Below are 16413 nucleotides of genomic sequence, written 5' to 3' on the forward strand. Positions count from 1 at the left end.
TACTGGGGAGAGGCGAGAGGGTCTAGGCTGCTGTGTCCGTTGCTGGCTCCTGTCAGGCCTTTGCACCGAGTCCTGGTGCAGCCTGAGCAAACCTGGGTCCTTCCCTGCTCCTCCAACACCACCTGGGCAAAGGGAGGAGAGTCCCCAACAGCCTCTGTCACTTCGGCCTCCTGTCGGGGGAACATGCCCCCTGCAGCATGATCCCCCGTAGATCTAGCCCTCTGGGCACTCACACAAGGTCTCTACACGGCAGCTGCTCTGTGCCTAGTGCTGGCACTGCAGAGCCATTTGCCACTTTGCACCCGACTGTCACCAGGTCCTTTCCATTTGCAGGGCCGGCCACATCTCCTGCCCCCTAGGCCATTGGCTGCACCCTCGTCTCGCTCCTCCTGGTGTCTGTATCCGTCATCACCTTGGTGCTGGAGAGATGGGGCCTGCCCCAGCCTGCCGGGCTGCAAGGGACTCCTGTTGGGAGCAGCTGCATGGGAACCAGAGGCCCAAGAATGGGAGAACCCTATTGACCTGCTGTGAGCAGGAGACGGGGATGGGGAGGGGGCTGGGGAGGTACCTGTACTCAGCTCTGAATGGGGGCTGGGGAGACACAGACACTGCTGATGATTGCTGCACAGTGGGCCCCTGGGTTACAGTCTATGCCCAGGCAGCTCCTCCAGTCACTGCCTGTCACATTACTGAGCTTCAAGTCCCAGGTCTGCTGCAGAGCCCTTGGCCCTGCCACTCCCCTGAGTGGGCCTCAGCTCCCGTCTGTGAAACGGGGACACTGATTCTAACTCGTCTAAGGGGAGAATTTTCAAAGCCCTAAGGGAGTTGGGAGCACAAGTGTGTGACTGTGCTTTGTGCCCACTGCTTGGTGCTCCTAAATCCCCCAGGTGCTTAGCTTGGGAGCTTTTCCGGGCAGGGGCTGTGGCTAGGGTTCCCAGGTGTCCCGTTTGAACCGGACAGTCCAGTATTTGAGCTTTCTGTCCAGGAGATAAATTGAGAAAATATCTCCATTTTCTAAATAAGATGTACTCTAGGTTGTGATGCAATGGCAAGTATGTCTGGTATTTTTATTGACCATCTGGCAACCCTGGCTGCGGCTGCCTCTCACTACTCTGGTGTGGACAAAGCACTGCAGTCATCCCGGGACAACGCCCCCAGAGACGCTCTCCCTCTGGGGCAGGGTCCTTTAATGCTTTTCACACTGACATAGGCTACGGGACAGCCCCTTGGACACGGGCATGAGTGTCCCCGCGGGGCGGTATCCCCCGGACGCTGCGCAATGCAGAGAAGAGGGGTGAGTCCTGGGGGATTGGTGGGACAAGAGACGTTCCGTTATTTTAACCCCACCCGCTATAAAGCAGCAAAACCCTGGGTCCAGGTACTCAAAAGTGCAGGGCTCTGCTTCTGCGGGATTAGCCGCCCCTTCTCGGCTGGGAACACGCAGGCGAAGCATCAAAGGGCTCCCACCCCACTGAGATGGTGACTGCATGTCTCGGGAAGGGAAGAATCCAGCCATGGGGAGGGGAGGGATCCCCTCTGGCACTGACAGAGAGGCCCAGAGACATGCAGAAGGAAAGTTCGGGAGGGAGGGGGCAGAGATACCAGGTAGGGAGGAGGACGGAGGTGCAGCTAACTCTGGTACTCGTGACACCCAGACCCCATCTCTGCCCACCTCCTTGGACCCAGGCAGCACCTGCTCCTTATTGTCTCCTCTCCCATTGACTGCCGCCCTCCTCACCACCAGGTCTCCCAAAGGTTCCTCTCCCCAAATGTTTCCCACTCCCCTCCCACTGTTCCTCGCTCCCAAATCCCTGGGGTCCTGTCAAACAAACGTCTCTTCCTCCCTCCTGTGGCTGGCACCTCCATGTCCTGTAGCCTGGCCCCCCTCCCTTTACTCCATCCTTCACCAACCCTGCCAGCTCCTTGAGTTCCATTTCTTCCAGCCTCCACCCCAACTCCCTACATCTGCATCTCCACCCCAGCCCTGCCTCCCAGCCCCGCCTCTTAGCCCCCGGCCCCAAACCTTCCCTTCCCTGGTTCTTCCCTCCCCAAACTGCCTGTTCTGGTTATTTCTAGGCCAGGGGTGAAGCAGGAGCCATTCTGCTGGGCACTCTGCAAACACAGAACAAGGACAGTCCCAGCCCCACACATCTGGCCCTTGAAGAACAAACCCAGAGGCAGAGGGACCTGGACAGACGGGATGGTGGGGGGCAATTTCCCTCAGCAGCTTGGGCCGTCCTGGCAGAATGGTGTCTCAGTCTCCTAGGAGATCACGGTAGTGGGAACCAACTGTCCATGATGTGCTAGACAAGGGCGATATGAAGCCGCTCTGGGGTGCCCCACTAAGCCTGGCGGGCTGGGGGCGGGGCTTTGGGTGCTGTCAGCACGCTGGGCTGCACAGCCACAGTGTACTCCAGGGATCTGGTGGCCAAGTAGTGTAGTGGCTGCACTCCCAGTCCCCTGCCCTGAGCCTCCAAACACCCCCCCCCCCACCTACCCCTGACTCCTGCACCACAATCCCTGCACTGCGCCCCCCCTCACTCCTGGACTCCCTGCCCTGAGCTCCCCACACCCATACACTCCCCAGCCCCTGTCCTGAGCTCCACCATACCCCTGCTCTGAGCTCCCCATCCTCCCACACTCCCCACCCCCTGCCCTGAGCTCCCCCACATCCTCACACTCCTCATCCCCCGCCCTGAGCTCCCCATACTCCCACATTCCCCATCCCACTGTTCACCAAGTCCTGATGAAATGCATCCCAGGATACTCAAGGAGCTGATAGAGGAGCTATCTGAGCCTTTAGCTATGATTTTTGAAAAATCATGGCAGACAGGGGAGATTCCAGAAGACTGGAAAAGGGCAAATATTGTGCCCATCTATAAAAAGGGGAATAAGAACAACCCAGGAAACTACAGACCGGTCAGTTTAACGTCTGTCCCAGGGAAGATAATGGAGCAGGTAATTAAGGAAATCATATGCAAACACTTGGAAGGTAATAAAGTGATAGGGAATAGCCAGCATGGGTTTGTGAAGAACAAGTCATGCCAAACTAATCTGATAGCTTTCTTTGATAGGATAACGAGCCTTGTGGATAAGGGAGAAGCGGTGGATGTCATATACCTAGACTTTAGTAAGGCATTTGATACGGTCTCGCATGATATTCTTATTGATAAACTAGGCAAATATAACTTAGATAGGGCCACGATAAGGTGGGTGCATAATTGGTTGGATAACCGTAGTCAGAGAGTTGTTGTTAACGGTTCTAAATCCTGCTGGAAAGGGATAACAAGTGGAGTTCCGCAAGGGTCTGTTTTGGGACCCGTACTGTTCAATATCTTCATCAATGATGTAGATATTGGGATAGAGAGTACGCTTATTAAGTTTGCAGATGATACCAAACTGGGTGGGGTTGCAACTTCTTTGGAGGAGAGGGACATAATTCAAAATGACCTTAGCAAGTTAGAGAAATGGTCAGAGGTAAACAGGATGAGGTTTAATAAAGAGAAATGCAAAGTGCTCCACTTAGGAAGGAACAATCAGTTCCATACATACAAGATGGGAAGCGACTGTCTAGGAAGGAGCATGGTGGAAAGAGATCTAGGGGTCATAGTGGACCACAAGTTGAATATGAGTCAACAGTGTGATGCTGTTGCAAAAAAAGCAAATATGATTCTAGGTTGTATCAACAGGTGTGTTGTAAGCAAAACTCGTGAAGTTGTGGTACCGCCCCAGGGTCAGGAGCATGTCAGGTCTCTTCAGACATGCATGTGCCTATTGGGCCACGGCCCCTGGGTGTCACGCAGCTGGAGCGTGGCATGGCATGTGCTTGCACGTGCACAGGTGTCTGTGTGATCCGTGGGAGGCATGGCCCACGTGCGCGGTCCCTGGTCTCCCTCCCGCCTCCTCCCCCGAACTACTTAATTGGAACTACTTCCCCGGTACGGTCTCCCTGGATGACCCTGCCGACTCCAGTGCTGGAACTCCTTGTGGTGGCCCCTCGGTGTGCCCAGGTCAGGGCCCTCCAGTCCCGGCTCGCTGCCTCCCGGGCTGGCACGGACCGCCCCGCCCCCCAAGAGTCGGTCGAGGGCGGGGAAGTAGGGGCAGGTGGCAGCCCCTGCTGCGGCGCCGCCCCTGGTGGCCCTGGCGTACGCCTGCCGCAGCTGTTTTACTTTCAGGTGCACCTGCTCCTGGGTGGCCTGTGTCCCTTTCGGGCCATGGCGGCCGCTATGCGCCCGTAGACGGCCACGTTCCTCCTCCTAGTACAGAGATCATGGACGCTGGGGGCCTGCCCCCAAACCTCAGTGAGGTCCATGACCTCCACACTAGACCAGGAGGGTGCGCGCCATCTACGGCCCCTGGCTGGCCCCTGGGTGCTGGGGGACTGGGCGGGGGGACGGCTCGCTGGCACTGGCTGCCTGGCTCATCCTGCAGCCGCTGGTTCGGGGCAGAGACTGCTGGCAGGGCTGGCTCTGGCAAGTGCCGTCTGGCCAGAGTCTACCCCTTTAAGTGCCCCGGGGCTGGGGAGAGGAGAGGAGTTTTCCTGGTTTGGCCCAGAGCAGCCACCAGGGGAACCTGGGAAGGGCTGGCCTCCAGCTACTTCGAATTAAGTGGCTACACAGCCCTTAATTCCAACTACTGAATTCGAATTTGGCGTTACTCCTGGTAGAATGCGGTTCACCTAGTTCGAATTAAGTCCAAACTAGCGGTTTGTATGTGTAGCACCTATGAAAGTTACTTCCAACTAACGGCTGTTAGTTCGAATTAACTTTGTAGTGTAGACATACCCATAGTTCCTATACAAGTAACAGCTAATGGGTAGTCTCCAGTAGTTTAAATCTTGGGGCATTTGGAAAAGGAGGGGGAGCTACATGTGTGCGGAGTGTATTGTTGCCCTCTGCTGGATGGACTGTAAATGCTTTATGTATGTATCATATGCCCTATAGTGCTAACAGTTAATGGAGATTCTCCTCTAGCTCACACCTGGCATTTTCTAAAGTAATATATGTGTGTGTATGTGCGAGAAAGAGCGAGAGCCTGGGGGCTCCCTCATGTCTCCTCCCCATCCTGATCTGCTTGGCTTAAGTGCAGGAAAGAAGAAGTAGTGAGCTTTGTGTATTTGACATCAGGTGGAAGCAGGGGAATGGAGGAGTAGTGGGAACAAGAGCACTTGGCTTCTTTTCCTGCAGACCGAGAGGGGTGGGGACTGGCTTGAGCTATATAAATCAGATGCTGCTCCATGCCTCAGTTTCCTCCTTCATACAATGCCGAGGACACAGAGAATGTTTGTAAAGTGCCTTGTTGTTACCCCATGGGGCAGAGGGGGAAACTCGGTCTCAGAAGCAGACTGGGGGGAGGTAAAACCCTACCTAGGCAGCGCTGGTTCCACTACGTCACGCTGCCAGACCGGTCTGAGTGGGTCCCTCTCTTGGCTGCTCCTCCCCCCAGGAGGAGTGGGTTCCTCTCCATCGGCTGCGGGAACCAGCATTTCAAGGTCTTTGCCAATGGGCAGCCGTTCTGCAATTCAGCTCTGCCGCGGCTTCCAGCAGATCGATACACTGGAGATCGATGGTGCCGTGGTCGGGTCCTGTGCCCAGTTCTGAGCCCGACCGGTGCCGCTGCCCAGACGGAGATGAGTGGCACACACACCACACCCCCCTACGGCCGCCCTCGCAGACCCAATAAACCTCTCCCTTTCGCAGAACGACTCTGCTCCTGCGTGGTTCTGGGGCTACTTGTGTGTGTGTCCTAGACCCCCTTTCTGCTCACCGCAGATAGAGACTCCTCTGCAGGTAGAGCTGAGTGCGACGCCTGCACTGGGATGGCGTATTGGGATAATGTACTGACAGCTCCTCTGCGCCACCCCCCCTTTTCCTGCCGCTGCAACATCAAATTAACCTTCCTGGTCTGCCCCCGTCCTCCCTCCGGTACCAGGAGACCCCACGCATGATGGGAGGGGCTGCAAACTGGGGAGCAGGCTACTGCAGGGCTGAGGGCAGCAAACCAGCCCCCAGAGCCCTGCAGGGCCTGGCCACGGGGAAGGGGAACTGATGTGAGCAGCATTTAGAGCGGGGGGGGGCTGCGGGGAGGAGGACAACGGAGCCACGAGCAGGACAGGGGGTGAGCCAGCACCAGTGAGTCTCAGGGGGTATGTCTACACTACCCCGCTAGTTCGAACTAGGGGGGTAATGTATGCATACCGAAATTGCTAATGAAGCCCGGGATTTGAATTTCCCGGGCTTCATTAGCATAAAGCCGGCGCCGCCATTTTTAAAAGCCGGCTAGTGCGAACCCCGAACCGTGGAACGAGGAGTACAGATAGTTCGGAATGGCTACGTAGTTCGAACTATCTAGCCCGTGCCGCGTGTAGCCGCGCGGCACGGGGTTCGCACTAGCCGGCTTTTAAAAATGGCGGCGCCGGCTTTATGCTAATGAAGCCCGGGAAATTCAAATCCCGGGCTTCATTAGCAAGTTCGGTATGCATACATTACCCCGCTAGTTCAAACTAGCGGGGTAGTGTAGAAATTCATACCCAGGGGGACTAGAGCCTCCAGGCCTGGCCCCCGTTGAGAGAGAAGCTCAGAGATTGGAGCTGGGGCAGCCAGGAGCCCCCCACTGCTTTGTGGGGTGCAGAACAATGACTGCTCCCGAGGGGGGAAAGGAAGGTGCCTGCACTGCAGGGCCTCCCTGGAGAGACAGTATCGGTCCCTGGCAGACAAAGGTGGAACAGGTTCCAGCTGCGGATCAAGGAATTGGAAGTAGAGGACCGAGAGGAGGAGCGCCAAGATCGAGAGAGGGACCGCCAGGACCGAGAGAGGCATCGACAGCATGAGCTGGCCGTGGCAGAGCGGAGAACTGGCGGGGCACCGGCTGCGCCAAGTGCGGATGGGCCCCAAGGTCCCAGGACTGCCAGACGCTTGGAGAGGCTCGTGGTGGCCCAATTGAAGGGCGTGGGCGACATAGACGGGTTCCTCAGTGCCTTTGAGAGGGCCTGTGGACTGCAACGGGTTCCCCCAGCTGACTGGCTGCAGGAGCTCATCCCCGCACTGAACCAGGAGGCGGCCGGAGTGCTCAGTCAGCTGGAGGACCTACAGCCAGGGGATTACAACCGAGTCAAGGAGGCCCTGCTGCATAAGTTCGGGCTGACCCCCGAGATGTACAGGAAGAAGTTCCGGGGGGTACAGAAAGAGCCACGGGAGACCTATGTGGACCTGGCCTTCCGCCTGGCGCAATACTGCCGCAAGTGGGTGTCTGGAGTCGGAGCCCAGACTGCAGAGGAGCTGCTCAAGCTGGTCATGATGGAGCAGTTCTATGAAGCGTGCCCACCCAAACTGAGGCTGTGGCTCAAGGACCGGAGACCAGAGAACCTCCAGGAGGCTGGGAGGCTGGCGGATGAGTTCACGGAGAGCCGGTCCGGGTGTGAACCGGAGTCCCGGAGAGAGAGGGAACCGCGCAGAGACCGGATCTTGGCTGAGCAACGGAGAGAGACACCTCCGAGGCGAGCCCCAGGGACCAGGACCAGTCATTGATACCCCAGAGAACCAGCCAGGCCCTGGACAGAGACAGCCCAAAGCCTAACTTGCCAGCGCTGTGGGCAAAAAGGCCACAAGAGGGCTCAGTGCACTAGGTCCTAGGACCGGGGACTTTCCAGGGTTAACTGGCTGGGGCGGGAGGAAGGGCAGGCTGCCCCAGAGGCAGGGGCTGGCAAGCAAACCTCAGCTCAGAGAGAGGGGAAGGATGCTCAGTGCACCTCCCCTGGGAGGTCTGATTCTCAGGAGGCGGATTTCTCTGTCTACCGTGTGGGGGCAGGACGGCCCCTGCGGAGCGAGTGCCTCATACCCCTGGAGGTGGATGGTAGGAAGGTGACGGGCTTCTGGGACACGGGGGCGGAGGTGACTCTGGCCCGATCCGACATAGTGGCCCCAGAGCGGATACTACCCCACACCCAGCTGACCCTGAAGGGCATAGACGGGTCCCCGTTTAAGGTGCCTGTAGCCAGGGTGCATCTGAAATGGGGGGCGAAGGAAGGCCTCAAGGAAGTGGGCGTGCACCCGCACTTGCCCACCGAGGTGCTGATGGGGAATGACCTAGAGGAGTGGCCCCATGAATCCCAGCGGGCTCTAGTCACCACCCAGAGCCAGCGGGGGGCTGACAACGTGGGTCCAGGGAAGGACTCCTGGCAGCAGCCTCAGGGTCCCATCCCAGTGGACACGGGGTCCAGCCAGGCTGGGACTCCGGACCTAGGCAGAGGTGGGGAACAGGTCCCGATCCCTGCCTCAGCAGCTGAATTCCAGGCTGAGGTGCAGGCAGACCCCTCCTTGCAGAGGCTGAGGGACCAGGCTGGCCTCCGTGCAGCTCAGCCCCGGGGGAGAGGTGGCCAGGAGAGATTCCTGCGGGAGCGTGGGCTCCTGTTCCGTGAATGGCTTCCCCCCAGGAAGGTGAGGGCATGGAGGGTCCAGCGGCAGCTGGTCGTCCCCCGAAAGTATCGCCTCAAGCTGCTGTATTTGGCCCACGATGTCCCCGTTGGGCGCCACCGGGGGATCCGGAGCACCCAGCTGAGGCTGCTCCAGCACTTCTATTGGCCGGGAGTCTTTACAGCCGTGCAGCGGTATTGCCGGTCCTGTGACTCCTGCCAGAGGGGCGGGAAGGCCCAAGACAGTAGGAAAGTGGCTTGGGGGTCTCTACCCCAGATAGAGGACCTTCTGGGCTTGCTGAGAGAGTTATGGGAGGGGAAGACCTCCCTGGATGGAGCATCGGGAATGGAAGCCGCCCTGGCTGTCCAGAGAAGGCTCGCTGGGCTCATGGCCCCGGCCCGAGAGACCCCGGCCAGAGATCAAGGCCAGCGGAAGGGTGGGTGTGACCCCCGAGGACAGGCCCGTGCCAGTCGCCCTGGAGCGGGGCGGCGAGTGGACAGAGGGAAGCCAGCTCATGTGGGGCCTCATCAGGCCCAAGTCAAGGGGAGCACCCATGTCCCCAGGGCGGGTTCCCACGCAGAGGACCCGAACTTCCCTAGGTCACGAGCGGAGTGACCCTGCTCAGTTCGCTCTCGGAGGGGGGAGAACTGTGACGTAGTGGGGGTACCTGGCTGGTTTCTATGCTGCTAGCTCTGGGGTAACCCCCACTGGCTGTCGTGGGGGCCATGACCCAGCAAAACAGCATGAGTCACTATGCAAACCAGTGACCAGACACCCCCCATGGAGAGGAACAAAGGAAGGTGGAATGCTGCCCTGGCTGGGGGGCAGGGCTGGAAGTGAGAGAGTTGGTGGCTGGCTGTCTGTGAGGATGGAGGAGACTGCCTAGGGAGAGGAGCTGGAGTTTAGGGGCCCAGTCTCCCCCCAACTCAAGGGGGCCTAAGACATCCTAGCCCAGCTCTGTGACCAGATTACATCTGTGCTGTGCTGTATCCTGGAGAGGCAATAAACTTCCTCTATTCCACCGGCTGATGCGGTCTGTTTGTGCCATTTCGGGGTGCAGGAGACAGGGGACCCCCAACGCGCCGTCACACAGGCCAGAGGCCTTGCTGGGATGCGCTAGGGCAAAGCCCAGGGCTGGGGCCGGACGGGAGCCCGTGAGAGGCAGCGGGACGACTGGGAGGCTCTAACTCTTGCTCCTGGCCAGGAAGTCCAGTGCTGGGTGACACCAAGGCCACGTCTGCACTGCAGGCATTTTGCTCAAGAACAACTGTTCTTGTGCAAAAACTTGTGGCGCGTCTACACTGCACGTGAATTCTTGTGCAAGTAAATTTGCAGTAAAGCATCCGAAAAGAGGGCTTCTTGCACAGGAGTTATTCCTCTCCCCACGAGGAATAAGCCCCTTTTGTGCAAGAGCTGTTGTGCAAGAAGGCAGCGTGGACGGGCACCAGGGGCTTCTTGAGCAAGACACTTTTATGGCTAAAATGGTCATCAGAGCTTTCTTGCACGAGAAAGCGTTCACAATGCCATGGACACTCTTGTGCAAAAGCACATGGCAGGGTGGAGGTGCTCTTGCACGAGACCTTTTGCGCAAGAACTCCGGTGTGAAAGAGTTCTTGTGCAAGAAGCCTGCAGTGTAGGGCAGGGAGCAGCCTATGGGGCTACTGGAGCTGCTGGCTGCAGGATGCCCAGTCAGGGAGTGGGGGGGACCCCTAGGAATGGCTCCAGCTTCCCAGAGGGGTGGCCAGAGGCAGGACATTTGCCTGGCAGGGTGAGGTGGGGGGGGGGCAGTGACCTCACAGGGGCTTTGGGCAGCCCTCAGCAAATAAGGCAAAGGGCAGGTGGGGAGGTGGTGACCTCACAGAGGAACCCACATCTCAGGCTGAGAAAAGGGGGGGGCGGGCCCAGGGGACTTTGGAGACCCCCGGTTGCTTTAGCTCTGGTGCGTCTCCTGCTCACAGTTGCTTTGTCCTCTGTGAGTTCCACATCCGGACAGCGTTTTGCAGAAGGTAAGAGCCCCCAGGGGTTTGGATCCCGCCCGGGGCCGGCTGGGTTCCAGGCAGGCCCAGCCCTCGGTCAAGGGCCAGAAGTGCCTGTGCAAGACCGAGCCGATAAGCAAGGGGCCATTTGGGGGCTGGGGGCAGTCGCTCTGGGGCGCTGGAACCCCTGGATTTCGCTCTGCAGGCTGCGCCCCAAGCTCCCCTTTGCTCCCCTCATTTGCAGCATGGCCAAACACATCAGGCTGTGGTTCCGGAAAGCCCTGAAGATGGCCCCAGGGCCGGTGGGAAGCAGCTCCTCCGTCCCCGCGGGCGGGGAAGCTGATTCCCACCAGCTCGGGGCGACTCGCCCACCGGCCAGGCCCCTCCGGACCTGGCTCCAGAGGCGGCTGGGAAGGCGGGACCCAGCCCAGCGGGGCAGCCGGGTAGGGTGGCTCTGGGGCCTCCTCTGTGGGGAGAAACACCTGCCCCAGGAGCCCAGCCCCCATTACCACCAGGGGGCATCGCCCTGCCCGGCGCCCGGGGACCTGCCAGTCTCCGGGAGCCCCCAGCCTCTCCGCACCAGCCCCTGCAGCTGTGGGTCCAGCTCAGTGAGCAGCAGCGCCTGGGCCTCCAGCTGCAGCCGGGCCACCTCCTGCAGCCGCTCAGACCCAGGTGAGGGGCCGTGAACATGCTGGGCCCAGGGGCTCACCCAGTACACGGGGGGGGAGGGGCAGCGCCAGTGTGTGCCCCGCAGCCAGGGCAATGGATGGGGGCGGGAGCTGCTGCTTGGCTCTCTTGTTCCTGGTGGGGGCTCTGCTGAGGGCGTTGGCAGATGTGAGAGTGGAAGGGGGATGGGTCCCTGCGAGGGGCGTGTGGGGCCCACCCTGCCCTGGGTCCCTGACATGGGGGCGCGTGACCCCTGCTGGCCGCTGGAGTCACCCTGGTCCCTTCCCTCCCGCACAGAGCCCCCCTGCGCCTCGGCGGAGCTCTGCCAGGAGCGGATGGACTCCCGGGTGGAGGAAGGGGCCATCTATGATATTGAAGAGCAACTCCACACCCGGGACACGGTAGGAACCTTCTCCACACGGGGGGGACCCGAGATTGTCCGGCCCCTTCCCAGCACGTCTCCCCCTCCGGGAGGGGCTTGTCCCTGGGGATCCTCCTGGGGCCCCTTCTCCTGCATGACCTGGGCCCCCCAAGCTGAGGTCTCTTGTCATGCACCAGCTGGGCCCCCACAAGCCTGAGGCAGCAGTTGGGGGGGGAGTGTGGGTGCTTGGACAACCGGCAGCTCCCACCTCCACTCCTGGGAGGCCTGAGCCCTGCAGCTGTCCGTGGGGGGCAGGCAGGCCCCAGGCTCACAGACTCTCTCTGGGGTGCAGAGCCCAGCCGCCCTGCAGCGGTTCCTCCTGGCCGTCCCCCCCGCCTGCCTCGCCGCCCTCCAAAGGGGCGAGGACACCCTGGCGCCGCGCTGCTGCAAGGACACCATGATGGCCAGGATCGTGGTGAGCGAGTGGCGGCGGCCGGGAGGAGGGGAGGGGATACGTGGGGTGGACAGGGGTCTGCCTGGGCCATGGCGGCGGGTGGGGGTGCTGGAAATGGGATGGGTGGGGCCAGGAGTGCTGGAGGGGGAGGGGGAGGTGGACATGGGGAGGGTGGGTGGGGATGCTGGAGGAGGGAGGGACACAGAAATGGGGCAGGTCTGGGGTGCTGGACAGGGAGGGGGATTCGGAACAGGGAGGGGTCTCCCCGGGCCATGGGGGGGGAGCTGGAAGGTTAGCAGAGCGGGCTGCTGAGGATGCGCCTGGGGAGCAGGGATGAGGAGGTTCAGAGGCTGGTCACCAGGGCAGTGAGGGGCAGGAGACGGCCTGGGGACAAGGATTGAGCTGGTCCCGGTTTGGGAGGGGGGTGCTGGGAGGGGCCCTGTGCCAGGCAGGGGGGCTACAGGCCAGCGGGAGGCAGTGGGGTTGGATCCTGCTGGGTGGGGGCGCTGGCCGTGTGAGCGTCTCTTGAGGGCCCCAGCCTCACACGCCCCTTTGTCTCCTTGGGTCTCACAGGAGATCATGGAGGACTCCCCCCCCCCACTGGTCTTGGCCGACTGCCTCAACGCCGCCTGCAGCCTCAGGTACCGACCCCCCCCCCCCCCGCCGACTCCCCCCCAGAGCAGATCCCCTGACCAGGGAGTGGGAAAGTCTCTGTCTCCTGGGCTATGTCTAGACTGCAAGCCTCTTTCGAAAGAGAGCACCCAGTGAGTCCGGATGCTCTCTTTCGAAGAAGCCCTAGTTACATTCAAGAACGCCTTCGTTCGAAAGAAGCACTTTCCAAAGAAGGCGTTCTTCCTCGTGAGATGAGGTTTACCGCCGTGGAAAGAAAAGCCGCGTTCTTTCGATTTAATTTCGAAAGAACGCGACTGCAGTCTAGACGCAGGTGAAGTTTTTTCGGAAAAAGGCTACTTTTCCCGAAAAAACCCCTGAGTCTGGACACAGCCCTGCTGCTGAATTAACAGTCTCTGCCCCTCTCTCCTGCCAGCACCTTGCAGCCTCCCCTACAGGCCCAGCTCCTGAGCCCCCTGCTGAGGGCGGCCGTGGGACAGACTGTGTCTGGGGACTGGCAGCAGGAGCCCATCCACACACAGGTACGTCCCTCCGGGCCCTGCTCCCGGGCTGGGCTGGAGCTCCAGAGAGGAGTGGGGGTGGGGGCAGAGGGAGAGAAGAAGCTGCAGGTTTGGATCCTTCCCTCCAGGTTTCCCGTTGCTCTCCCTGGGGGCCCGTCCCTTCCATGCCCAGCCTGGGCTCCTCCCTGCTCTGCGAGGCGGCTCAGACCCTGCTCAAGGCTGCACCCCGGAGCCAGCGGGTGGCCTGGATTCCCCAACCCCCCTCTGACCCAGGGCTCCCCCTTGTCTTGCAGCAGTTCATCCGGGCCCTTCCCGTCGACCTCCAGGCCCTACTGGCAAGCCTCCTCGCCGAGTCCCCAGACACCGCCCGGCTGCAGCTGATCATGGAGGTGAGCCCCGTGGGGGGGACGGGGCCATTGTCCCTGCTTCCTCGGGGGGCCGAGAGAGGAGCTGTGTCAGTGGCTGGGGGGGGGCACAGTCTGAGAGGAGCCCCAGGCTCTGCCCAGAACCGGCGCCTCCCTACGGGTCCTGACCTGCCTCTTTCCCCCCCAGCACCTGAGCCCGTGGCTGGAGTCCCGCCTGCCCCAGGAGCGAGCCAGGGCCCTTGGCAGCACCACGGCCCTGCTGGGAGTCGCCACCACCCTCCCGGGGTTTGAGGTAAGTGACCTCGGAGCCGGGGGCTCTGGGGCTGCAGGGCGCGGGGCTGGGAGCGTCCCCGGGAGGCAGAGCTGGGAATGGGCCGGGAATGGGCCGCGTTCTCCTTTCCCCGGGGAGGGGCGACCCTGGGCCTTTCCGGGGGGCACCTGGGCCCCAGACTGGGGAGTGGCCGTCAGTGGATCCCCTTGTTCCACCCCCGGAGTGACCCGTCAGTCGGGGCCATTGCTCAGGGTTGTCTCCTCGCAAGGCCGGCCCCGCCCCGCCCCGCCCCGCCCCGGGAGGTGTCTCTGTCCGTCCCCGAGCTCAGAACCGCCTCGGCGGCCGTTAGCATGGGACGTGCAGCCCCAGGATGCTGAGGGACCCCCCCTCTTCTCTCCCCGCAGAACTCCGCCGACTGGCCAAGGATGGGTCACCACGTGGCCCAGCTGGGCCTTTTTATTTCGGACCCATCCGAAGACGTCAGCCGGCTGGCCCGGAAGGGGGTGCACAGCCTGTACCGACTCCTCCTGCACCACAGGGGTAAGGAACCCAGCCGGGACCTGGGCCCCAGGGACACCCTGAGGGTGCCGGCGGCGGGGGGAGGGGACCCAGCCCTTTTCCCCCAGACTGGCCCAAGGGGGGATGCGTCCCTCTGTGGTCCCCTTCTGCCCCCTGTGCCCCTCCATTTGCCCAGGGATGCCTGCAGGGACCCGTGGGAGGGGAAGGGCTCAGACCTGCCAGCAGAATCACCCTGGTTTGTCTCTTGCAGGCCTCAACATCCACCAGGCAGAGGACCTGTGGTGCAGGCACTACTATAAGGAGAGATGGGTCCTGGCGCATAGCAACACCGTCAGGGTGGGAGAGGTAAGGACGCGCTGCCAGGGCAGGGCAGGGCTCGGGGGTGGGGCTGGCTGGGGCCCTCGTGCGGGTAGGACGCGGGGTGGGAAGCGGGGAGTCGCTGATCGAATGGTCGATGCATTTTCCCTCGACTATTCGAGCCGTGGACAGGGCGGCGCTGCCCCTTTGTGACGCTGTCCCGGCGTTTCAAAGGGGCGGCGCTTCCTAGGGGCAGCGCCGCACCTTGCCCCGGATCTCCCATAGAAGGGGAAGCAGGGCGGGGGGGGGCAACACTTTTTGATGGAGGTCGCTCCAAGATGTTGGCCAGTGGCCTAGGGCTGCTCTGTTGTGCGGAGGGGGGTGAGGTCTGGGAGGGTCTTGGGGGCAGGAGGAAGGTGTGACCTGGGGCAGGGGTTAGGGTGCAGGGTGAGGAGAGTGTCTGGGTGCAGGGTCTGGAAGGGAGTTTGCAGAAGGAGGAAGCTGTTTTAGCCCCAGGAGTTGGGGCCGGGCTCTGGGCCGTCAGCTGAAACCTCCCGTGCTCTTGATTTCAGGTCTTTGGGCAGCTCTTCACCCCAGAGCAGGAGAACTGCTTTTTAGACAAGGCTCTGCTCGCTGCCCGCTCCCCCCTGAGGCGCCCCAGCCAGGCCGGGCTGGTCCTGGCCCACGCCCTGCATGGGCAGGCCCATCAGCTCCTGGGATACATGGTGAGCAGCCGGAGCAGATGCAGGAGAGTGGGGCAGGGCCAGGGTCTCCTTCCCATCCCCTCAGGGAGCCCCCCGCCCCTTTCCTCATGCTGCCCCCACCCCACGTCCCTGCTGGGTGGGTCAGAAGCTCACCCTGCGGGCCTGACGGGGGGTGAGCAGAGAGCAGAACAAGTCTCAGCGCAGGGGGGAGGAGGGTGGAAATGCTGGGGGGGCCCAGTACCCCTGAGTCCCCAGGGATGAATGTGACGGATTCTGCTTCCCTTGCAGCAGGAAGACAGCCAGTGAGAGCACAAGGAGCTGAGGAGCCAGCAGCTGCGTCCCCCTCCCCCCAACCCTCCCAATTGTATAGAATGTATTTAAATTCGGATTAAAGAACGTTTCAAAAAACATTTGGATCAGGCTTTGTCAATAATTTTTAATGGGGGGGGGCATTTTGGCAAGTGGTCAAGGGCCACATTGCTACCGAGGAGTTTGGGGTCTGGGACGGGGCGGTTGGGTGCAGAAGAGAGCTGAGGGTAGGAGCCTGGGTGCGCACCGTCCATTGCATCATCACGCGGAGCCATTGTGCTAGTGCTGGAGCTTGGGTGACTGGTTTAATTTGAATGTTTACACAGATTAGGTGTTTTAACTTTAGGAAACTTCATTTTAAATAAGGTAAAATGTTAATTTCTGTCTACCACAAAGGGTTTCAAAGTTTTCTTTATTAAAGGCAGGGATGAGGAACCTTTTTTGTCTCCAGGGCCACTGACCCCCAGAAAAACCAGTTGGGGGCCACACACGAGAAAAGCAAAATACAAAAACCCTTCTTCCAAAACCCACAAGCCTCACTGAGATGGCCCCCAACTGGGACACCTCACTGCTCTGGCGCTTCAGCCCCACTGGGGTGAGGGGAAGGGACAGGGAGGACTGAGGTTCGGGGATCCCTCATTTTTGGCCCCCCCTCAGATTGAGAGGGACCCGCAAATGCCACTCTCCCTGGAACCCAGGAGAGTTAATCTGTGCTGGGGCTGGAGTGCCAGGGGAGTGAGATGTCTCAGTCGGGGCCACATTCGTGAGGCTTGGGGGGGTGGAGGCGCCAGGGACGCATTCAGATAGAGCAGGGGAGCCGGCAGGGACCCTGAGAGGAGAAGTGGGAGTGAGAGCCCAGCCGGGGAGACACAAGGAAACCAGAGTCAGTCTAGTATCTCTCAGGCAGCTGGGGTAGACACCCCCCCCCCAAACCCCAGCCTCCTGTTGGA

General features: G+C 60.9%; 1 protein-coding gene across 1 annotated transcript; it reads left to right on the top strand.

Moving 5' to 3' along the window:
* The first annotated feature begins 1158 nt into the window (after nt 1-1158).
* On the top strand, nt 1159-14494 carry LOC142818387 (maestro heat-like repeat-containing protein family member 7). Its single transcript, XM_075897757.1, has 8 exons — nt 1159-1294; nt 11351-11454; nt 11767-11889; nt 12442-12509; nt 12914-13019; nt 13292-13387; nt 13551-13655; nt 14039-14494. Exons 2-8 carry the CDS (start codon nt 11389-11391, stop codon nt 14450-14452), a joined length of 978 nt encoding a protein of 325 aa, XP_075753872.1. The 5' UTR covers nt 1159-1294; nt 11351-11388; the 3' UTR covers nt 14453-14494.
* Nucleotides 14495-16413: the final 1919 nt, after the last annotated feature.

This window comes from Pelodiscus sinensis, chromosome 15 (genome assembly GCF_049634645.1).
Source record: "Pelodiscus sinensis isolate JC-2024 chromosome 15, ASM4963464v1, whole genome shotgun sequence".
NCBI classification, from domain to species: domain Eukaryota; kingdom Metazoa; phylum Chordata; order Testudines; family Trionychidae; genus Pelodiscus; species Pelodiscus sinensis.

What these genes read in the sequence shown, in the direction of transcription:
- LOC142818387 (XM_075897757.1), top strand. Translation starts at nt 11,389, where the DNA reads ATGGACTCCCGGGTGGAGGAAGGGGCCATCTATGATATTGAAGAGCAA. An exon ending in AACTCCACACCCGGGACACG is followed by an intron (nt 11,455 to 11,766) that starts GTAGGAACCTTC and finishes TCTGGGGTGCAG; the next exon opens with AGCCCAGCCGCCCTGCAGCG. An exon ending in CCACCCTCCCGGGGTTTGAG is followed by an intron (nt 13,656 to 14,038) that starts GTAAGTGACCTC and finishes CTCTCCCCGCAG; the next exon opens with AACTCCGCCGACTGGCCAAG.